This window comes from Limanda limanda, chromosome 4 (assembly GCF_963576545.1).
Source record: "Limanda limanda chromosome 4, fLimLim1.1, whole genome shotgun sequence".
In the NCBI taxonomy this organism is placed as follows: domain Eukaryota; kingdom Metazoa; phylum Chordata; class Actinopteri; order Pleuronectiformes; family Pleuronectidae; genus Limanda; species Limanda limanda.
The window spans coordinates 13252662-13276710 of NC_083639.1; the positions used below are offsets into that span (position 1 = coordinate 13252662).

Consider the following 24049-nt stretch of genomic DNA (forward strand, 5'->3'; position numbering starts at 1 on the left):
AGTTCAGTGTGTGACGTCGGCCTCAGGAAGAGCCGGGCGGAGGCGTCACGAGAATATGAACGTTGTCCAGGTGTCCAGGTCAGTTGCTGCTCGGTCTGTGTGTGTTTGATCCAGAGTTGTCAGACTGGAGCCAGAAGTCGTGCAGGTGGAGGATTTTTTGTGAGGCCAAGAGTATAGTGGTTGAACTGAGGAGGACATCTGGTTCCACTGATGCTCCAAATGCATAACTGTGTGTGTGTGTGTGTGTGTGTGTGTGTGTGTGTGTGTGTGTGTGTGTGCGTGTGTGTGTGTGTGTCCATTCAGACATGGTTGAAGGCAGCTGTCAAGAGACTGTTTCTTCAGAGAGAACCCTCCCCTCTATGTCAGTTTTCTGACTGATTCCTTAAAAACCAGACAAAATATTTAATTAGTTTAACAGCAAATTACTGACAGTATTGTACATTTCCTAAAGCAGAGGATAATAAAAATGACACGTTCTTTACCTGTCAGGCATGAGGGCTCCCATGGACAGCGAGGCGATGGCACTCACAGCCTCGCTGTCCGAGTCTCGCCTCAGCCGGCGTCTCTGGGCCTGCAGGTAGGACAGACCCACTGTGGTGGCCGAGTCCTTCAGACTGTGCCAGTACTCACCTGCAGGAAGCAGAGGGATGGGAGAGAGGGAGAGAGGGAGAGGAGGAAGGAAACGGGAGAGAGGAAGATTAATGGCCTCACTCGCTGGTATTTCAATATTGTTTTCATCTTGAATGGTTCCTTTAGGGAAAGTGTCTGCGCTGCATTAATAAAAAGCCCTACTTGGTGTTTGATCCCCCAGTTGTGACCGTTTGATGTGAATATAAGTATTGACTGTGATATAAACAGCCCCTGGTCCAAATATCCATGTTGATCATTTCAGATATATAAACTCAAGTTCACTCTCTTCTCTGTGGCTATCCCGGACAGATCCCCGTGACACACAGTGCAAGTAAGAAAAATCAATCAGTGTTTTCAAATGTGTTCATCTATGAGCATGTGTGTGTTCTGGCTGTGCATGCAACTCACATATATTTCACCCGAGGATAAAATTATGGGCTTAACATTCTTGTGGCTTTGCAAATATTTTTAATTAATCTAATAACATTTGTGTGCAATCAGGAGGGGATGTTGTGAAGGTCGTGTGCCAGAGAAGTGTTTGAAGATAATTGGAGCCAGGGCGGGCCGTGTGTGTCTGTGTGAGTGTGTGTGTGTGCGTGTGTGTGTGTCTGAGTGGTCTGTGAGTGGGACGGCTGGAGGGAGGGATGGGAGACAGGGATGTAAAGGAGGAGAGATGTGGCCGGAGAGCAGGACTGATGAGGAGACAGAGATGAGAGATGGCTGAGTGGAGAAATAAAGAGGCTTACGTTTTGAGGGTGGATCAGTAGAGGTGAAGAGAGATACATTTATTATGAAAATTTGATCTGATTAAACTACTTGTTTTATTCAAACTTTTAAAATCAAATCTAAAATACAATATTAGGAGAAGCAAAGACTTTTCATTTCAGATTGAAAATAAAATGTCTCTGCTCTTCCTTATGTCCAGGTTTTTCCTCGTCTAGGAATAGAGGATGTTTCTCTGTTGCACAGGTTGTACAGAAGCACTATGTGATTTTGAGCCATATCAATAAAACTTGATGACTTGAACAAGCTGTTGAACATGGTGGTATGATTATTAGCTGGAGGTGCATTTCTTTGATCCCATCTTCAAGTAAAATCGTCAGCCAAAAACTATAGCCAAATAACAAATTGGCTGATACAAATCATTTCCTGCAAATATTTTTGTCTATTTGTATTCAATATCTGTTTATTCACGTATTCAACTTCAAACCAGCTGATTGAAATGTGTTTACATCTCAAAGTTACTGACACGTGTATATGACTTTTCCGAATTTCCTGAGAAATTAAAGACAACCGAGACACAAAGGGGGGGTGAGAGCAGAGTAGAAATTGAGTTGTTACATGTTAGATGAAGAAACACTTCTGTTTCCAACCTACGACTCAATGCAACACAAAACACTCAAATATGTATATATACGTTTGTTTTAGTATATACTTTTCACAGTAATTATAATTCCTCATGTAATTGATGCTTCAGGTTTGTGTTGTGTTGAGGAGTCGGTTCTTACCCTGAACCTGGATGACTCTCTGCAGTGATTGGATGGCGTTTTCACAAGGCTTCTGGTCCAACACTGACTGGGACAGTGGCTCCACCTAGGACACAAGTTGTCAGAGGATTCAACCCATTGTGTGTATGCGTAGAGGCACACACACAAATATATGTACAACCCAAACACACACACACACCTCCATGCCCAACAAGGCGCTGACGCAGGCTTCGGAGGCGTCACAGATGGCTTTGAGGTCATGCCCCCCCTCCAGAGCAAGCACCACCCGACCCCCAGCCAACGACATGAGCTGACGGGTGAGGAAGCCAAAACCTGAAAACACATAAACAGGTTCAGACACACACATGGCTGGTCAGCAATTTATCCACATATACAAGAATAAAGGGATTCATTTTCCCCGTCAGCCAACAAAGACGCTGTGATTTTTACATTTTGTTATCACATTTGTTCCGAGTAATGATTGCTGCCTTGCAAACGCTGTTCACTTCACTTCACTTCTATTCATGAGCGAGCTTATCATTCATGATGCGACAAAATTCAAGATTTATGAGACGCGCATGCAATCTACATTTTAAGTCCCCAGCAGTCCACAAAAAAATCTCTTTTCCACTGTTTACTCAATAACTTTGTTTTGATCACAGCCCTTTTCACCTCATGCTGATGTCAGACAAGATTTCATTGAGCTGTGAAAGACTTTGTCCAAATGGAACTAGTCTGTGAGGAACAACCAAGCTTTATGATTACATAATATGTCCCATGAGCTAGCCATCTGCTAACTCAAGCTATCTTGTGACTATTCTGTGTTGTGAATGTCAGAAAGAAAAAACACAAAAGTCCATATTTATGTCAATGAGACCAACAGGATGCACTTTCACCAAAACCAGAGTAAGTTAACTCCTTGCACAAACAAGAAGGGCACCGATACCTCCACACATCACCCTACTTTAAATACTTATTTTCACAAAATCCAGATCGCACCTTATTTCACCTGTTCAAAGATATTAGCAACTTCCTGATGTTCTTTTTTTCAGAAAGATCTTCCCAAATTCCCAAAAATGTTCAAAAATGTTCTATCCCCACAAAAATATGTAATGGGTTCTTTCTTGGGTCATTCTCCACCCCTCCAAAAAAATTCATGGAAATCGGTTAAGTCGTTTTTATGTAATTCTTCTAACTTAATAACAAACAAATGGAGATGATGTAGAGGAAAAATCTAACAACACTCACATTCATGCATATACCTTTGTGTGGGAGGCTTTCTTACTGTGACTGTCTGCTGTATGTAAATGAGTGTGTGACTGAGCCTTACACTTGGCTGTGACCTTGTATCCTCCCAGTGACGGCGAGTGTCCCTCCACAGCGTCGAACCCACACGACACCAGCACCACATCAGGGGAGAACTCGTGGGCGATGGGCATCACCACAGCTCTGAGGAGGAGGAGAGGAAACAAAACACTGAACCAGATACTGTTATGTTACATTCAGTCCAACCCTGTGAACAGGTGTTTATGATTTCTGAACACACCATAACAATATGAGCAAGGGAGTCTTTGTGCAATTGATTTAACGTCGGAATAGACTGAAAATGATTAATGTATAATTAATGTAATGACCGAAATTTAAAGTTGCCGGTAAAGTGAGAAAAAAAAACATCGAGCGGGAATCATTGCATCGAGAAGGTGATTGATTTGCAACTGGAACACATGTACGGCGTAGGACTTTTTTCTGGATTGTACACTGCAAACATTTACTTCAGTGTAAACTCCCTCCATTTGAAAATGATGAAAGATAAATTATCAAAGGCCATGTTCCAAGTGCTTGATCTCTGTTCTTGATCCGTTCCTGGTAAGTAGCCAAGAAGAGAAGGTGGGGTAGCTCCCAGGTGTGAACGTGTGCAACTGTTTAAATATGAAGCAGAGCCGCCCTGAAGAAACAGAAAAGCACGAGTGCAAACTACAGATCTTTCCTGGACAGATAAAAAAAAATAAACCTGACTATCACACAGCTTTACGTAGGTTTCTGTTTTTTTTTCAAAGGACACAAGGAGATAAAAATGAGACCCTAGACATATCGGGGGCTGTGACGCCCACATACTGTATACTCTACTTAGAGCAGACCACTTTCCTCGCTTCTCTGCTCTCCTCCTCACTTCCTCTCCTCTCCCGCTGCCAGTTATTTAGCAAGAGCGCATGGCCCATGCCGCGTTTGATTCTCTCGCTCTCTCAGCGGCAGTTCAAAGACGCTTGTGTGTGTCTGGTTCCTATTAGGAGCTCGTCCCTCTTCTCACGTCACTGACAGCCAGCCATCTGGGATCCATTGGGCCTAATTACGCCGCCTTTGGATTCCCTAACAATGCACCCCCCACTTCTTCTCCTCTCCTCTCCTCTGCTGTATTCTCCCTCTCCTCCATAGTCTGTCATTTGTCAGTAGCCACCTAGAAATGCATATGAAAATATCGGCATGTGCCCGTACATACAATAGACAGGCCAAAAGAGATACAGGCGCACGCTTTTCCTTTAAAACTGGATGTAACGGGTGTGCTGGGCTACCGGTGATTACACCGACTTCCATTTCTGACCAGCTCAGTAATCCTCAACACACCCACACAACACACAGACACACAACACACCCACACACAACACACCCACACAAACACACACAACGTCATGATATCTAATCTCGATGCAGCTGAGCTTTCTCTTGATTGTACTCAAGTCCAACCGCCGCTCTCGACCACAATATTTCCGCCGTCACTAACACACCCGAATGCAGAGGCACACATCATCAACAGCCGCACTCTGTTCCATCCCGAAGAGAGAGAAGAACACACAGTCTGGAACCCTGTTGTCTAAATCATGGATTCAGATTGAATTACAGAGCTGGCACCCCACCACATTTTTAATTGCATCAACATGAATTCATGATGCGTCAAATTTTGTCTACTTGGGGAGTTATGCATTTATTTGCACCATAATCAACAGAGCGGTGTCAAACATTTGTTCAAAGTATATTTTCATAGAAATGCTTTCACATTTTTGCTGCTTCAAAAATCTTGCCTCTCTTGCTGCAGTTTGACAAATCAAATGACATGTTATCCCTTATTCTATGGTCGACAGTGACAGTAAATGTAGAGTTGCTTCACATGATAACATATGACAAAGGTCACCGGCCGGATATGCGCCACGGACATCACAGCTACATGGTATGTGCTTCCAACCACTGGACCACCACCACACACCACCACAGAGCTTTGATACAGGGAAAAGTCTGTAGGAGTAACACACTATTGTGTGGTACTCTATACTATAGTGTGGTTAACTGAGGAAGCATTACACATGAAAACACTTGCCGTTTCCCAAACTGAGTGAAAAATACCAAAACCAGACGGCTGCTCAGGAAAGGACCAGTTGTCTTTTAATTAAAATCCAGTGCTCCAGTAAACACTGGACTTAGTTTTTCCAAGCCTGTCTATTGGCTCTATGGATTTTACCAGTATGGGCTAGCTCATTAGCATCTTTCCTTTGACAAGGGGCCCACCCACTGCGTGTGCTGCATGCGGCACCATGAGGAGCTCGCACACTGTTTAATCATCTGGTGGCGAGCCAGGGTTTTGGACAGAAACACAGTTCATTACAGCGCAGAGCAGAACAAAACCAAAGTCATTCACGAGAAATAGATTGATTGAAATGAAAGGTGTGGTGAGAGCAAAGGTGTGACTCACAAACAAATTGGTGTGTGTTGTATGTTGTTGTGTTTAGTTTTGTGTAAGGATAATGGCTTGTATCATTAAAAAAACCATCAATATTTTCTCCAGTTAACGCTTGTGAAGACGAGGTATTAAACCTGCTTTAGATGTTGAACAAGATCCAGTGTCACATGAGCAAAAGAATGCAATTCTTAAACGTTGTATTCCAGTGCAGATGTTCAAGTTGCCACATCCAAAATTTGAGGGCGGGCTTAAACCAGGAGGAGAAAAATAATGTTTTACTGTTTATTGCCTTGGCACTCACACTGTTATTCACAGGGGTAAAAAAAAATCCCATTCCTCATGAAAATATGTTTTTGGCCTTTTCTTGACCTGGCAATTTCATTTGTCAGCTTCAAATCTTTGCATTTTTAATTATCTTAATTGTACTTTGCAGAGGACTGATGTAAACAACAACCCTTAGAGACAACCCTAGTCTTTAAATTAGTTTTAAAAATGTTTCAAACCATTTTTGTATTCGTTTTTAACATCCCACATTTTGTCATTCACTTATAAAATCCTTTGAATTGCATTTAATATGTTTGCATGGTGCTATACAAATAAAGATGATTTGATTGATTGAGAAAAGTCACTCTTGGGAGGGAGGAGAGGAGAGGGCGGGTGAGAAAAGGGTAATTTTCGCATTTGGATGAAATTTGGACCGGTTTATTGTGTAACAGTTGGGTTTTCTTATTTTTGTAAATTCTTTGAAACTTAAGTAGAGAAACACAAAGCATTTAAAACATTCAGCCACTTGCTGAACCAGCAATACCGACAAGCTCATCTTGAAAGGATAATTTCAAGCTGCAGACTAGACGATAGTGAAACGTTCTCACCATCCTGAAAACTACATTGTGCTGTATGGAAATATTTTCAATTTTTAGCAATATGCTGAATTTGAGATTTTAACTGATAAAACACAACAGTGTGAAAGAAACATGTGAGAGCAAATAGAGACGGTTCAGTTAAATCTTTACCTGAATGCAGCCAGGTACTCAGCATCTCCCATGGGAGGGTTCAGTCCTCCCGTCCATCCTACGTTCACATTGAAGCCTTCACCTGGACCTTCACCCACCTGGATGGATGGAGAGAGGAGGAAAGAAGAGAGTAAAACAAACAGATTTCTTTGAATGTCAAAGAAAGTTCATGAGTCCCAGTGAAAGTTGAGAAACTCTGCAACGATGACAGATTTGCATCAAATGTTCACAAACTCAGCATCGCTGTTGCAAAAATGTCAATTGCTGCAATTGACAGAACGTGACTGCGTCTATTTAAGGCAACACCAGGGAGTGATTATGATTCCTAAATGAGAGACGGATGGCTATTAATTCAACACCCCTGTCGCTCCATTTTGATTTTGATACAATTTGTCAGATAGTCTTATAAATCATCCGGAGCCACAACAGAGCTACACCCGTTTATGGGTCCCAAGCTTCAAGCTCCAAGTGCACTGGAAAATATTCACAATTGGCAACTGCTGCCTGAATATAAACCGTATGTTGTGTGTTCTGTTAAAAATGCATGCATTTTTATCAAAACACAATTATACGGCATGTTGTGTATGCAGTAGATGGTTTGGTATACGCCATGCCCCTGTAAAGATATATTGGTGTAATTCTCGACGGATTCACATGTTCATTTTTAAATGTCCTATATACGATTTTAGACGATTTTTCACTGGACTTGTCTGCTCTCAAAATGCCACGCCGAGTCCATGGAGCTCCTTTCAGTTTGACCTCACACACTTGGGGCAGTGTTAACTGAGGCCTGGTTCTTGGAAGGAAGGTCTAAGGATTCCTGCCTCTCTCTTTGTAGTCATGCTAGCAGCCATTTAGCTGTTCTCTAAGCCCTTCGCCATCAGTCAATGTGTCAGTTTGAGGGGAGAGTGAGGAGGTTGATTGACACACTCTTGGCAACAAGGCGTGGTAATTTCCTCTGTGTGTGCGTGTGTGCGTGTGTGTAAGAGTGTGTATGGGTGTGAGAGGATGTTTGAAGGAGAAAGAATGCTGATGATCATCGCAGAGCGTCGGTCTCTATTCTTCTCTCCGTGGACGGGATGTTCACAGGGCAAACGAAAAACACATGAGGCCTCCGGTCCTCTGCCAACTAGTAATGTACCCGCTAGCACAAGCACGTGCACACGGATACACACACACACACACACAATTTGTGCTATTGCTCCAAGTCTCTTGCGCTTCTCTGTCCTCCTCCTTCCTTTCATGTTTCGAGAGTTGCTGGACTGGATTAGTCCTCCGCTGGTTTCTGTGTGGTACTCTGCACTCTCTGTTATAGCTATGACATCACACCCCTACCCCATGGTGTGCTATATACCTACACGGGGGGACAGCAAGACTCCAGAGGTTTACCACACAGCTCAACAGAGGTTGAGGAGCCACTTAAAGCGAAGCCACATCCAAGCCAGCAGAGCGTTTTATTTACCGTCCCTCATCAGGGGATTTTATGGGAAAACATTGACTATTTTATCCTCATTATTGTGTAGGGGAAGGATGGGAGCTGGGGGAGGATATGGGGGATTGAATGGGTGGTTAACGCCACCATTGGTTGGGGGTCAATTCATCTGACTGGAGATAGTCATCACGCTTTGGTTTCTGGAAGGACCGCAGGCAGGATTCATAGGCATGTCAATTTCCTGTATGCAAACAAGGGCATGCAATTCAACTGTACACATCCTGTTGTGAAGTTCTATCATCCAAAGCCATATTAAATTAGACCTACGGTGGTTACACAAAAAAACACAGTGGGGTTGTGTGCTCATTGGCAGAACACACTTGCAGCATTTGGAAGCTTAAGGTTGAATTGGTCCAAAAGTTTTCCTGTTGAAGACAATGTAACAGTAACAAAAATAAACAAAGTAAATCTAGTACATAATTCTAAATTATTCTTAAAATTATTTGCTTTGAGCCAGACTCACACTAAATGACTTTTTCATATGAAACACACTCATATCAAACAAAAAGGCCTTTGACTGAGATGAATATTGCAGGATCACCAGTGGTGTAAGCAATGTTTGTTTGTTTGTTCTCGTTATGACAACTGTGACTGATCTGAGACCAGATGAGAGGTAAAATATTTTAATCCTCAACCCCTGTAGAGTTCAACACCAACAACCACAGCAACCTGTCAAGTTTCCCCCCCTGTGCATCAGACGGAAATCCCTCATCATGAACACATTGAGGTTATAATTGAGGCTTCAAATCATGGAGTTGATTCCTCGATTTATGGTTAATATTATTTTGTTTGTTTTGACAAGTAAATGATAAACACAAGGCCCCTGAGCTGCCTCATGTTCCAGTGGAATTATGTATTTACCAAATATTTCCATCAATGCCAACGGATCCATCTTCACATTAGCCGGTAAATTCAATAACTCTGCATGTTAAAAATCTGCCCGAATCGACTCTAAAAAGAGAACTTGTTTTTTTAAGCGTAAAGGTTCCTCGTGTGTTGTTCTTTAGTTATTGTGTTCCCAAGAATTTAGGTACATGCAGACACACACAAACATCCAGAAATTGCCATGACAACACAAACAAAAGCAGGAAAACACAGCACCACTGTGAAGGACTGTTTCGTAACTACCTCACTGGGATGTCCACTACCAGGAAAGAAGTTGCCATCGTCGTAGCGATGCAGAGAGATGTACAGCACGCTGGGGTCGGTATAGAAAGCCTCCTGGGTGCCGTTGCCATGGTGAACATCCTGGACAATGATTGGATGAGAGATTAGTTAAACAGCTTTTTCCTCTCAAGAGCAAATGCGTTTTAATCTCAAAAGGCTTTTTGATGAAGCAGGTAGTAATAAGTGTTTGATGCAGTAATGTGTGTGTGTACAGACATGATGCAGGCTGACATGCACACACGTGGTAAACTGAGACGTCCACCTGGCTGCGGATCAATATCTGCACATGTGTGTGGTTTTACGTTTATATGAATGTGTGTGTGGCTCTGTTTCTACTCTATGCATGTGTGTCAGCTTGGTTCACACATGGAGACCAGATATTACAGCATCTAAATGTACAAAAAAATAAATAGCAGTGCTACTGTATAGGGACACTGTGCTTCGGGGACCATGTTCCTGTCTACGGTACATTTATGTATTTATTCCTGCCCATGTGGGGACCAGTGATGGCTGTCATGTGGCAGTCTCCTTACCCAGTCCACGATGAGGATCTTGCTGACGTTGAGTTTGTGTTGGAGCTGTTTGGCAGCAATGGCCACAGAGTTGAAGAAACAGAAGCCCCTGTAGACAAACAGACAGGAAGAAAGGCAGCCACATGTGTTTATCAGGACATCTTCACTTAATTAATATCATAGTTTCACCATATGGACCTTAGGAACCTCTAGGACATGTCTCCAGTTGTCTGGCATCATTTGGAGCTACTAAATCCAGTTTATGACAGTCACAGTGCTGACTCCAAGTCAAAGAGGGAAACTCCTGCCACGTAAACATTTACTTCAAAGATTTGAGAAATGTGGATGTTTCGTTTCAACTTGTTTTATATTTCTTTCACTGCTGACAAACAAAAAACGTTTTTTCATATTAAGAGATTATGCCGAGTCCATAATCCTGCACTCCTGAGAAAAGCAAAAACCAAATTTACGACAAACAGAAAAGCAAGCAAATCTTAAAATTCACTCCACGTTCCAAACGATAACATCGTGTGAATTGCTGGCAGGACGTGGGAGATGATTTCAGAGAGATGAACTCATGACTTGGCACCACAGTTCCCCCAACACGCATTGTCTACAGCAAAGGTATGCAAGAAAAGTGTTGATGTATGAAAAACAATAGAGGAATGTTGGAAGTGGCAGTGTCAGCACGGGTCATAAACTCGGAGTGCTTAATGTGTCTGTGTGTGTGGACAGTATATCATATATGCTTCTCTGCTCATCAAGAAAAAGTCATTATCATCCCATAAATAACCAGTGTCAGGCACTGCTGAGCACACACAGTCCCAGCTGAATGTGGTTACTTGGCTAATGGCTCCTATCAAATCCATACACACACACACACACACACACACACACACACACACACACACACAGTTCTATTGAGGTGCTTTTGAGTCCTGAAAGAAACAGAGCGGAGGAGGAAGTTTGCCCCAGGTAGCACAAATCACAAACATGTACACACAAACAAAATAAGACTGAGCGACATCGGCTTCCACTCTCTCTCTCTCTTGCTTAGAAGTGTAGCTGATCTGTAATAAATCCTTTGAAACACTTTGCAGAGACCTCCTGGCTCCTGGTATGTGTGTGTGTGTGTGTGTGTTTGTGTGTGTGCGCACGCGCATTCGTGCGTGCATGTTGTTGTACTTACTGAGGAGAGGACTTTGTTGCATGGTGTCCAGGAGGCCTCACCACTGCAAAGCCATTCTGTGAGAGAAGAGCAAAACGTGATCAAGCTGCTTTCACAAACCAAACACATATTTAAGCTGTTGTATAGACATTCAACATTATAGTCAATGGATTTAATATCCAGCGGAGTTACAGTAAGCGAGTTGATGTTGTTTAACCCCCAATCTGTCACATAACACACTTAGAGAATACACGACAGAGATGATGAAGTGCTTGGTGACAAAAACACACCTTCAGCTCTCCTTGAGCTACTTTGAGTGCCAGGTCTGTGACACATCCTGCAGCAATGCGAGAAGCTGCTGATGTGTGAAGCTCGTTCCAGACTGTATCAACATCTACCTGTCAGGAAAAACCAAGAAGACACACACAAGGTCAGCTAGAAATGACAGCCACTTTACTTTACAGACGTTTACCTACGATGCACTAGAACAGTCACACTCATCAAAACTGGACTTTCTCTACTGGTTGAACTCTGATGAACCGACAGTGTCACTATTAAGCCTCAGTCAGCAAGTTTGCCCCATTTCATTTAGTGGAGCTGCTGGCCAATAAGCAGTCTACTATTGGCACTTCTGATAATTAACATTGATTTAACAGAATTTGCTGACCTGCCTTTAGTTTGCATTAATACATATCATGGAGAATTATTCTTGTAGTGTGATGTATACAGTGTAGTAGAAAATGTAATGTGTGACAGCGAACTTTAACTACTTTGGATGATTAACTGCAGAGAGACTTATTTTTTGCACCTATTTTTTTTCCAATGAAAACATTGTCTTGAGTTCCTGTGTTGCTTTATGCTTCAAAACGTGTATTTCTTGTGCTGTGTCGTGGTGGAACAATGAAATCAGAGGAATTTCTTTTATCACAGACTTTGCCATCTTGTTCCAATCACCCCTCTTCACCAGACCAGGCAAGAGCCGGAAATCCCAGAAGATCAGTCGTCTTATCAACTGACACCCAGCCCCCTTCTTCTTCTCCTACCTCCTCTCCTCTCGTCTCCTCTCGTCTCCTCTCAACTTTCTCATGGGCTTTATTTTCTGTGTTTTGTCATATAAGTGGAATAAATATCTTTTGCTGTTTTTTTCCTCTTAATTGTTCCCTCTCTTTTTACCCACTGTTAAATTTAATTTATTCCGCTACCTTCATGTTGTATCTTTTTCTTCTTCTGTAACAGCCTTCTCTGTTTGCCAAACCCATTCCCTCCAAATAAAATCCAGTTTCAGTGGCACACATACTCCAAAAAAACTGCATCGCTCTGTGAACCCTCTTTTACCCTTTCTTTTCCCCTCTTTCTCCCACAACTCACTTTGTGCAGCCTTTCATTTCAAACTGGGTCTTTAAGTTATCTTAGCCAAAAACAATAGCATTGGCAATTTGTAGTATTATTAGCTTAATTGCGTAATGATGCATAATTAGCCATGTAATGTTTGCTGTTCAGTAATGCAATTGGATAAGTACAAAGATTCCCACATGACCTGTGTTTTTAATGTACGTCAGTGTGTATGTGTGTGTGTGTGTGTGTGTGTGTGTCACTCACTCCAACTCCTCCACATGGTAACATCACAAATATCCGTTGAGATAGAATTCCTGCAGGAGACAATGTATATCATGAATATTAATCATTTATAATTAATTAATCTATTGATTTTGTCGTGATTATTGTAGATTATTTGATTTTACCAGCCAGTTTGCGGCTGTCCAGCTTGAGGCGGTTGAGAGGGTTGGTTCCGAACAGAAGTACATGTTTCTCTGAATGGACTGACTGCAGCTCTTCAAGAGTGGCCTTCCTACTGCGGATAGACTACAAACACACATTTTTTTGTGTGAAACCATTGCTGCTGGGACATCCTGGCCGGTCCGTAAAATTTCAAAGGGCTGTTTGATTGTAAAGGCTTGCTTTTAAGGTTTAGGATAGAATTGGTGGATTTAGTTATAATGGTTAAGGTTAAAGTGAGGGTAAGAAAGACCACACAGACAGACTGTGCGCGCTTTACCTCACACTGGTTCCTGAGGCCTCTTTCATGCAGTCTGGACCAGATGCTCTGGACCCTTCCAGCATGCTCAGGGTGGCGGCTGTTGTCCCCACAGGTACACTGGTGCTTCTGCATCTGAGAGTCATAAACTAGACCTAGATACACACAAACACACACAAACACACAAACACTTGACCTTCTTTTCCTTCCTCAGTATTCCATTAACTAATTGCATGTGACGTGTAAATATAATGCAACAGCAGATAATGGCATTTATAGATTTTTTTCCCCACAGTTTCCTCACCTGTGGTGAAACGTAGCTGGACGTCTGCAGCAGGGCTGGAGAGTGACAGAGAAGGTATGGTGGCGGCTGGAGGAGGCAGGGAGGTGGAGGCCGGAGAGGACCGGGTCCGAATCAGAGGCTGGTGAGGCCATAATGGGGAAGTCAAGCTCAGGGAGTCCAGATGGGAACCTTGTCTGAGGATCACCTGCCGCTGTGGTTCCCAGAGAACAGGAAACACAATTAACTGAGGCAGCACACACACTCCTAAACCCAGTTTGTCCCTTCATTAAACTGCAACTAGTCATTACTTAGTCAGTTTAATACTGCTCGTCTAGAACAAGCAACTCATAAAGAAAATTCAGCTTTGCCAAACATGCTGCCAAAAACTGCCACAACACAGTAATTCACATGCACTTCATATAGATGAAGCAACAGCGCCCTCTGATGTCAAAAACAAGGAATTCATGTACTGTGAATTTTAAAGTATTTTCCCTCTGTAGTAAGTTACATGATCAATGATTAATTCAAATTAAACTAAACTACAAACATTACTACTATTTAAAAAGGTGAACAGATTAATTATAAGCAATAATGTGCAGGTTGTGATAATCCATGTATTATTATTCTTCAGAACCTCTGAGGTCTACAACACATAACCAGTGATGTTACTGAGGTCAAAGCTGAATTCATAAGAAATGTCATACTAATTAATTCATAGCAAGCCATGACATACGTCTTCTTCCACTTCCTTAGAAAGCAAGAAGAAAAATAATACATTATTCTCGCTGTGCTGAGCTGCAGCATTGAGTTTAAATTAGTACCTGACTGTGGGGATGTGTGGGTTCGATCAGGCTCTCCCGTGACGAGGTTGTGGACTCTGTGCCACAAACAGAGTCTGTGCTTGTGGTGCTCTGTCTCCTGCGGTAGCCGTCATCACACATCACGTCATCCTGTTCTGAGCACACAGAGCCTGGTCCCGAACCTGTTCCTGATCCAGTCTCCTCCAGGTCCATGTCCTCTGATGGGATCTGAGTCAGACGAGGCTTCTCCATAGACTGGCCCGTTGCCTAGCATCAAGTCAAAGTTTTACAGTCTTTGAAAATCTTAAAGTTATTAATATTCTCTTTTGTGTCTAGCTCAAAATAAGAAATCGGATTATTTCCATATTGAATCAAATATTAAGTAAATAGAAATCATAAATAAGGTTTTTAATAATATCAGTGTACAATCCAGGTAAAAGTCTACACATTACAATTTTCACATGACCTCTGTATTAGAAAAAAACAGTCTTTTATTTGTGTCCAGGCCTTGTATCCTCCTCTCACCTTGCTCAGGTTCAGGTGTGCGTTCTGCTTGAACCTATCCAGCCCACCCTTGTGGTACTGCTGAAGCAGCTGGTGCTGAGCATGTGGGTGCTGACTGGCATGCAGAGTAAAGGGCGAGTGGCTGTAGGGTGGCGGCTCTGAGCGGGTTCGCTCCACGGGCCTGTGCGACAGCAAGTTGCCTTCTCTTCTGGAGGGGGAAGGTGGGTGAGGGTGCTGCTGCAGAGGAATGGCACTCATACCATGAACTGCAGAGAGAAAGAGAGAGGAACAGGTTTATGACTAGGAATCAAGATTCGGCAGGCAGAAGGAGAAAGAGTTTTAATGGAGAACTAACAGATGATAATATTGGTTGTATTCACATTCACAGCATATTTCTGTATTATCATTTAAACTGCATTACTGTCAAATGCTGAGTAGAGGGCACCCTTGTGCAGTTTATAATAATGAAGCACAAGACAGAGGACTATAATGTTCATACAGTCTTCTTTTTCAGTACAGACATTTAGACTTCTTCCAGCATGAGTGCGGAGTATTAATATTGCCATTAATGATGGCTCTATTCCATTTAGTAATCTTAGGAATCATCAGCAGTGTGTTAGGGAGCACAACAACAGGAGGTTGCACAACTTACCAGAATGGTAATGATATTACTGATTATTGATGTGCTTTGCCTGCTTAAAAATGTTCATCTGTGTACTGTAAGGTCTATGATGAGTATTAATACTAATGGTTAATATACATTATACTTGTTTCGAAGAGAAAAGATGAAACTGCTAGAAAATACACAAAAACACAAAAATAAATGTGTGTGTATATAAAATGGATTTTTTCTTTTAATTTAAATATAAACTTCTAATCAACATGTTCATAGTTTAATATGATAATTTATGGTTAAGCTGCATCATGTTAAGATTATTCAAAAAATGCACCTATACATATTTTCACTGGCATATGTTTTTTATCAGTGCATAATGAAGTGTTTTAGTTTCTGTTGTTCAACACATTTCCAGTTGCAAAACTCACAAGAGAGAAACTGGGAGTGCACCAGTCTAGTGTGTGGGTCCAGTATGAGAACAGGCTGCAGGTGTTGGGCCAAGGCTGCACCGTTTCCTTCCAGAGGCAAGTAGACTTGATGCAGAGCAGATAATGCCAAGGGCTTGGCTACTTGTAGTTTAGCCTGGGGAGAGAGAACAAGACAAGAGTAAAAAGAAGTGGAAAGATGACGATAAGAAAACCTGGAGGGGATACACAGGTAATTAGACAAGCCCTTGTTATGCTGCAGCTTACATAAATAGGCAAAAATTAAGAGTTAGTGCATAAGATGAGGGCTTAATGGGCTGTTTCAAACACGAGTCACGAGACCTGTCAGTGACCACGTTCACGATGGGAGTTAAATATCACATGACTGATTCACACAAAGATCAAAAAGGAAGTGAAAGCCTAAAAACAGCACATTTATTTCTGTAAGTATCCAACTATGCAGGCACTATGTTACACATTGTCTCAGATACACACGCTTATAGGATGCATTCATCAATTTGTATCTATGATATATACAGTATGTGTGTCTGTTTCTTTACTTAAATAAAGCTGAAGTTGTTATGTTACATGACACTCAACTACATTGAAAGTATCATTGCTCACATGTGCAGGATGTCCAGCAGTGATGTTTGGCGTGACAGCAGAATTAGGAGATAAAGTGAAATGAGCCAATCTTCCATCCTTCAGCAGCAACCTCTGTGCCTACAAGACACAGAAAAGGTCAGTATACAAATTATCTGTACAGACAATCACATACAAATGGTAATGTCTATTTCGAATATAAAAACATCGTACATACAGTTATGTTATAAGGTCAAATTGACCTCTCTTCTGAGTATCATATACTGGTAGAATGGAATTGTATGTATCAACTTTCACATTTTTTCCATTAAAAAGACAAAGGTTAAAACTGATGAAAACACACACCTAATACAATGAGGAAAAATATACTACGTGACTTGTAACTTAAAATAGTATAAATTAGATGGAAAGTGACAGGGCAACCTTTATTTGTACAATACATATGACCTTCTTCCATATAACAATATAGCAACCATTACCAAACTGTATTTAACACAAAATAAACAATCAGCCAATGGTTGTAAAGAGGTACCGCACCACACAAATCAATGTAAGACTTGCGTCATCTGACAGTAAGTAGGGTAAACACTAGAAAGGTTGCCTTGGAAATAGTTGATGAATGAATCTATTATTGGAACAAGAATACATGCAGGTGGAACACTTCTTGCTCCATGTATTGTGTTGATGTGTGTTTAAGCAGAACACCACACCTTAGACTGTGCACTCATTATTTACTATTGTGGACTATGAAGTCTCACCTCATGAGACAGCGGAAGGGCACCATTATCTGAATGGAGGCTGTCGTTGGGTGAGCTGCATCCTGATGCTGGGGTGCTGCCGCTGCTGGGGGACGAGTCTGGTTGACAAAATGGAGAGACACTGATATTCATAGCAGCCAACAACAGAGCAGATGGGTATATACATCACAAAATAATGAGCATAACAAGTTGTTCAAACGGCGTCGGTGCAGTATATGTTTAAATTACACCAAGTATATTGGGGTGTGAAATAATACATATGAAACTGGCGAATCAGGAAGTGGCTAAAACAGCAGTGTCAATTAAACAGAAGAGCTAAATGTAGATCCTCTACCCAGAGTTTCTGTCCTGTGCTTGACAGCAGGAGGGGCACTGATCTTTCTCTGCAGCGGGTTTGGCCTCGTATTGATGAGCTTCTTTAACTTCCACTTCAGAGTGGGCTCGGAGACTGCAAGAACAAAAACATACATAAATTAATACACGAAGTAGAGCATGCACGCACTGACACAAACATAACTTGATGATAGACAACATCATCTTGTACGGTAAATCTTCCGGAATGCACCTGCACGGGAAAGCACCATATTGATGCCCTCAATTTTCACAACAAAACCATGAAGAATCTGCAGCACAGCCAAATCAATCACATCAACCCTGGTCAACAACATTAAGAAGTTTCATGTTTACTTTGGTCAGGTTCCAATAAGCTCAAACAGAGAGGCTGGCTCAGAGCAGATGAAAAGCAGCTATGTGTTGTCACTGAGCCAAAAAACAAAACACACACTGGAGGGTGTGTGAGTGTTTGCACGCTGTCACCGAAGGGGTTCCAGGGCAATGCAAATAAATAATGGATTTTTGAATGGTTAGTGTACTCGAAGACATTAAACCACTCACATTCTCATTCACATGGTGAAGGAGACTTGCTCTGGACTCTCACGGGGTTCATTTTACACATACTTAGTTTAAGTTATGTAACCGCTTTGGTCTTTGTGTCTCGATGTCGCCGTTGTTTTTCACGACGATTCGATCTCTCTCTGGCTCTGCAGACCTACTCCTTTATGAATTTGCTTTGTTTTATAATTATCAACACCGTGCATGTTCACTTCCCTTCAGATTTACAGTTTGCCAAGACTCTGAAAAGTACAACACTGAACAAAACATCCACTGAGATATGCAGTCAGATGACTTTAACTCTCACTCAAATTACACAGAGCATACCACAAGGAGAACAGACCTGGAATGGAAAATCACCAGTGGCCTATACAACTTTAGCCTTAGTGTGAGAACCCGCATCACAGACGATAAAAGCTAGAGGCATCTCACCTGTTCTGCGCAGTGGGAGGTCCTTACGCTGGTCGCAGGGCGTCGGCTGAGGCTTTGGAGACAGCCTAGGTAACCACAACAAGATTGGATAAACTACTTCACTTACAAATTGGTATGAGGAGATTTCATTTCATTATTAAGTATTGAATTCATTATAATCAGAAAAGGAAGAGGCCAATTGAAAACAGCATGGGAATTAAGAAAACACTTTCACATTTGATAAATCCCTGAAACCATATTTGAATAAACATGTGGATTGTGGTTTTTATGCCATGTACATTTGCTTATTACTGTACCAGTATAAAAAATGGCAACTGAATGGACCAATGCGCCACACACATGAAGAGAAATGGCTGAGAAAGCGAGACTTCTGCTAAAGGAGGAACACCTTAAATCAGCATTTAAATGTTGACAACTTCTTCACATCTGCGTTGTCTGTCCTGTCGGTAACCTCTGACTTAGAAACAGAGACACACTAACCCTGTTCTGACCCCAGTGAGAAACACAAACACACAACAGCAGGTGCAGACAGGCCAGTCTCACAAACCTTTTTTTTATTTAAATAATTGTTTAGTTAAATTGTGGAATTTTTATAACCAAGAATTTGATAAATTACTGAAGAAAATGAAAAGCAGATTCATCCATAACTGAGATAATAATTTGTTGCAGTTGGATACAAAATAGTTCAAAAACCGCTCAACCAACTAAAACAGTAAAATTACATTATTATCACATTCCTACATCCTTTAAGTACCTTTTGATGGTTGTATTGCAACAACTCAATGCAAGACTTGTACTTGTAACAAAGTATCTCAAATTAAAGTTGGTAAAGTAAAAGATGTGACGTTTTCTTCCACCATTGTCGCTAGCATGCAGACTTACACGTTTTGGTCATACAACATGTTACAGTCACAGGCTATTTCTGTTACTAATAATTCTGTTAATTCCTAAACTTTTGCACAGTCATTTACAATAAGAATTCAATTAAATCCCACATCCAAACAAGCCGAACATTCTATTATGAAATATCATGATATTGTGATACTCTGTGTTTGTCTCTTTAAAAAAATGTTATTTTGTGCGTCTCACTTGTATCCCAGTGTCGGGCTGGTGTGGTTGGGAGTAACCCTGTCATGGGTGGGTTGGCTCTTCATAATTATATGTTCCCGAAGTTTCTGCCTTACCAGGGGACTGGAAACAGCACCTGTCCGTCAACAAAATGAGTTCATCAGGAAAACAGACAATGATTTGGATCATATACAGCTATGCAATAGACATGCCAACAGTACATGGATAATATATACCAGTTTTTCTTCACATTATCGTTCGAGGAATCGTATTGTGTCAATAAGCAGTCAGGAGACTGTAGAGGTCACTTCCCTCTGTGAGCTCTTAATCTCCTCTACATGGGAAAATAAAAATAGTATTATGAGTTTCCTGAAACAAGTGTATGTTTGACTTTGGTTTCATATTTATACACATTTCCTAGAATAGATCACAGAACTGGTGGAAATCCCCTTCTTTTTCATTGAAACACACTCTTTGACCTAGATGAAAAGCACGTGAAGAACCTTACTGTTTTCAGGGAACCTACGACAACACGTACAATACAGTTCTGACGCATGAGGTACTCACTCTGCTCATTCTTATTCTTTCGTATCAGATGCTGTAGCTCCTCTCTTTTCTCCTCCTCCATCTCTCTTTGCCTCTGTTCAATGTTAAACTGCAAAGAAAACATTTTACGAGACATTTAAACTAACAAGTCCCGTTTGCTTTAACTGTGCATGTGAAATTTTTCTTATCACAGTTACAGACTCAAACAAACGTGTATTTATAGCTGAATATTTCCACAGGATTTGCATACTGACTAAGCCTGGTCTTCACAAAGGAGAGATTTCTTAGAACCAGGAGTGCGTCATCAGTCCTCAAATTTTTAGTAAATATCAATGATAATCAAACAACTGATGATACAGTAACAAGAATGTTTCCACACCTGCAAATGCTGCTGGGAAAACTGGGAGCAATGCTGAGCGGTGAGGGGTCCGAGGAAGAAGGGAGGGCGGGGGGTCAGCATGGCCGAATCTGGGCCTGGATGTAACAACCTCTGGGTCACCCTCAGGTCCATGGGCTGCTCCCCACAAATGGATAATGAAAGCTGACTGCTGATGATCACATCCACTACAGAGAGACAGAGAGAAAGAGATATTAACACATTATTCTGTGATGGGTTGGTGACACTAAAACTTATTGGGTTAAGATCATATATGGGGTCAAACATCAGTTCGTCCCCCAGGAGTATCTGTGTCCTGGTGGTGTACTTTGGCACTGTGAAAGTTGCTTGGCCTCCTATGATTTTTAAATGTAGTGAACAAAGAACATTTTAAAGCTTTGTAAACCTAGAAAAGTGTGCAGAGACTTGAGTCCCCTGCAGCAGTTGCAGGTTTGGTTCTGTTCGCCAATTCTGTCACCCCACATCACACTTGTACTGTCCAACCAATTAAGGTGAAATGCCAAGGCAAGCCGGGCGTTAAAACTTGTCCACAGAGCAACTTTGTAGGAGGTTTTATGAAGACTGGGGTCTACTGATCATTTCTGCAGGGGTTGGGCACATGATAAGACATCTCTTGTATCTCTTTAAGGGAAATGCGATAGGTGACTGTTTTGGTTGAATACAGATAAGAAATTCTGGAGTGATCACACTTTAGAGCGGGTCATCAACTAACCAGAAGGTTGGTGGTTCAATCCCCGGCTCCTCAAGTCTGCACATCCTTCGGCAAGACACTGAACCCTGAACTGGCCCTGATGGTTTTCTTAATGTGAATGATATGTGATAGAAACATAGCTGCTTATAGAAACCCTGTATTAATTAGTAGATGTGACATTTACTGTAAGGTGCTTTGAGTGGTCAATAAGGCTAGAACAATGCTATTCTATTTCCTGGTGAGCAGTGACACAAGAAGTCTTAGTATTGAAAAGTTTTTATAATTATAAAGAGATATCTAATGATATATGATGATCAGATCAAAAACATTATCAATTGGCACAACTGTTGGGGATTTCCTTCAAAAAGCAATGTTAAAAATCCATGTGGTCATACACAGATGATTTTTAGGGTCCTATATGTTTTTCGTATTGTATTCAGTATCAAAGGTAGTGCAAGTATCTTAAATGCAAATATCTTGTTTGTTCTGAAAACACAAAAAGTTGGAAGATAGTTTTCACAGCTATTCACAAAAGAATTCCATGAACAATTGGTCTATATTTTACTGTTTGTGCTTGACATAAACACGCTCAAGGGTGCACTCAGGTTTTTGGGAATAAGTGTTTGTCCAGATGTGTACTTGTGCTTGAACTCTGCACGTTCACCAGTCATATTTCATTTTATTCAAGTCTTCCTGCCTAAAGTGAACTGGCCATTGTCCAACACTGCATTCACAAGAGCGAAGGAGGTGTGTTTGTGTGTGCTGGGGCTGCAGGGCCACAAAAGAAAGAAAGAAAGAATGAAGGAAACAGGGTGGTGAGCAGGAATTTAACAGTGTGTGGTCAAAGCATTTGGGTCAGGTACATTAATCTGTCATCTCCTTTCCAGGTTTTACTAAAATGAAAGAAATAAAAAAGTTAAATTTAGATCAATTGAGACAATTGAAGCAAGCTTCAGTGTCCTAACTTAAGACAGATGTCTTTTTATGGGAGCATGGGAGTGAGAAAAGGTTCCACTTAGGCGATCCAAAGGCCACTGCAAATACAGCATGTTAGAGCTACCATGCTTTTCACCATGACTGATTTTACTACGGCATGAAAGCCACAATATGGACCTGCCTCGATGACCTATAAATCATGCCACAGAGAGGAAGGCTTTAGCGCTGACTGGTACTGAAAAAACCTCTACTTTTGTGATACATCATATCAACAAGACGAAAACATATGGAAGTTCACAGATGACTCGATACCTGAAACCAATAAAAGGGGTGAGGAATGTTTCGGGACTGATACAAAAGAGCGGGCCGATGGAGTATGGAAGGAGACACCTTGCTGCCTCTGGGGTAGATGGACAGTGGGAGGGAGGGAAGGATGTGGAAATTTACTGAACTCTCACGCCCGAATGACTGCAACCCAGAATATTGCCCAACCTTATTAATATAATTCCTTTAAGTGGAAATTTCTTTACTGGCTTACAGTGTTGAATTACATGTACTGTTGTGGACAGCACTGTATGGGAGTAACTAGCTTGAATAGCTGCCAAAACAAGTGAGTAATTGTGATTATAGTATGCATGATACTGTGAAGCGAGAGATGCTGCAAATCCAAATGCAAAAAAAGACACAGGCCAGTCAAGCAGATGGTGTTGGTACAGTTAAACACACAGTGTCTGCTAGAACAGCAACTCCTGCAAAAATGCAACACTGCAACTTCAAGTACCACAAAACAGACCAACACAAACAGGTTGCAGCCGAGTGCCTCTAACCTTCCCTCCCATCTGAGCCAGACAGTCAAACAGACCCAGGCCGCGTTATTCAGCCATTCATTCCCGACAGCACCGATGACTCAGACAGAAGTAACGTCTGCGAAAGCGTTACAGGTTGACAGAACTCCTCAGAATAAAGAAAACACTCCCACGCTCTCATTACTGCAGGTCAAGTGTGACGTGCGCACAGGAGAACTGGAGCAGAGTTAACGAGAGCAGAATCATTTACAGTAACAAGATAATATTGTACAGTTTCAGCCAAGTGGTTTCAGTTCTGTTGCACTCACTGATCGAGAGTTCATAGTATCAACACTATCTGCTCTGTGGGAACAGCCTTGTGTTTTTATGTGTTTATGTGTGAGACAGAGAAAAACTGAGATATTTTGTGCGAGAACTGAAAGTTTGATGCATCATTATTTGGACAGCTTGGGGAAACACGTGGATGAGTACTGTCTTGTTTAAATTATGCATTTGTTTTACACCCTTCTTGCCCTACAGAGCTCTAGGGATCCGACCCTGCCAGCTGACTGGAGGAAGCCAAGACTCATCAGGCAACACTTAATGTCAGGGAGACTTTCAGCTGCTTTCAGCCTCTCTCACTGTGTGTCGCTGGTGAAGTTAACAGGGCCTGTTTCTTTCGGCTTTTTACTTTACAAAAAAAGTGAAAAACAGGAAGTGCCACATTCAGCAGAATGGTACGCATTACCAGAAGAATGTTTGTGTGTTTTAAAAGGAAATCAGAAAGTCGATGGGGGAGGGAGGTGGTGACTCGAATAGTCTGTGTTACATTCTCTCAAACACATACAGACAAAAATGATTACCAAACAAGTCCGCTCTCCTGGCAGAAAGGAAATGATCAGGAAGTCAGGCGTACTGAAACACCTGCAGTATATTTTTACTGTGAAAATCCGGCCGCAGCAACCATTGGGTCGCTAGATGTCCGCCCAGAGACGCACTCTACACTGACACGGACATTTTCTTTCTACAAGTTTAGAGAAAAACACTTTTTCCAATGACAGTGAGTCATAAAACACTGTA

The 24049-nt window shown here is 41.7% G+C and overlaps 1 protein-coding gene across 1 annotated transcript in view; it reads right to left on the minus strand.

Moving 5' to 3' along the window:
- Positions 1-292: 292 nt before the first annotated feature.
- LOC132999769 (histone deacetylase 7-like) overlaps positions 293-24049 on the minus strand; it is a 38524-nt gene continuing 14767 nt past the window's right edge. The window contains exons 2-25 of the mRNA XM_061069534.1: positions 20540-20724; positions 20182-20269; positions 19636-19750; positions 18547-18611; positions 17558-17671; positions 17224-17321; positions 16487-16585; positions 15866-16019; positions 14843-15087; positions 14339-14584; positions 13539-13728; positions 13256-13389; positions 12942-13062; positions 12799-12848; positions 11490-11597; positions 11221-11276; positions 10053-10140; positions 9481-9600; positions 6861-6958; positions 3448-3566; positions 2317-2450; positions 2139-2223; positions 483-630; positions 293-381 (exon numbers count right to left, since the gene is read on the minus strand). Of these exons, the coding sequence (XP_060925517.1) occupies positions 363-381; positions 483-630; positions 2139-2223; positions 2317-2450; positions 3448-3566; positions 6861-6958; positions 9481-9600; positions 10053-10140; positions 11221-11276; positions 11490-11597; positions 12799-12848; positions 12942-13062; positions 13256-13389; positions 13539-13728; positions 14339-14584; positions 14843-15087; positions 15866-16019; positions 16487-16585; positions 17224-17321; positions 17558-17671; positions 18547-18611; positions 19636-19750; positions 20182-20269; positions 20540-20724 (2879 nt within the window). The 3' untranslated portion in view covers positions 293-362. The remainder of the gene's footprint in view (positions 382-482; positions 631-2138; positions 2224-2316; positions 2451-3447; positions 3567-6860; positions 6959-9480; positions 9601-10052; positions 10141-11220; positions 11277-11489; positions 11598-12798; positions 12849-12941; positions 13063-13255; positions 13390-13538; positions 13729-14338; positions 14585-14842; positions 15088-15865; positions 16020-16486; positions 16586-17223; positions 17322-17557; positions 17672-18546; positions 18612-19635; positions 19751-20181; positions 20270-20539; positions 20725-24049) is intronic.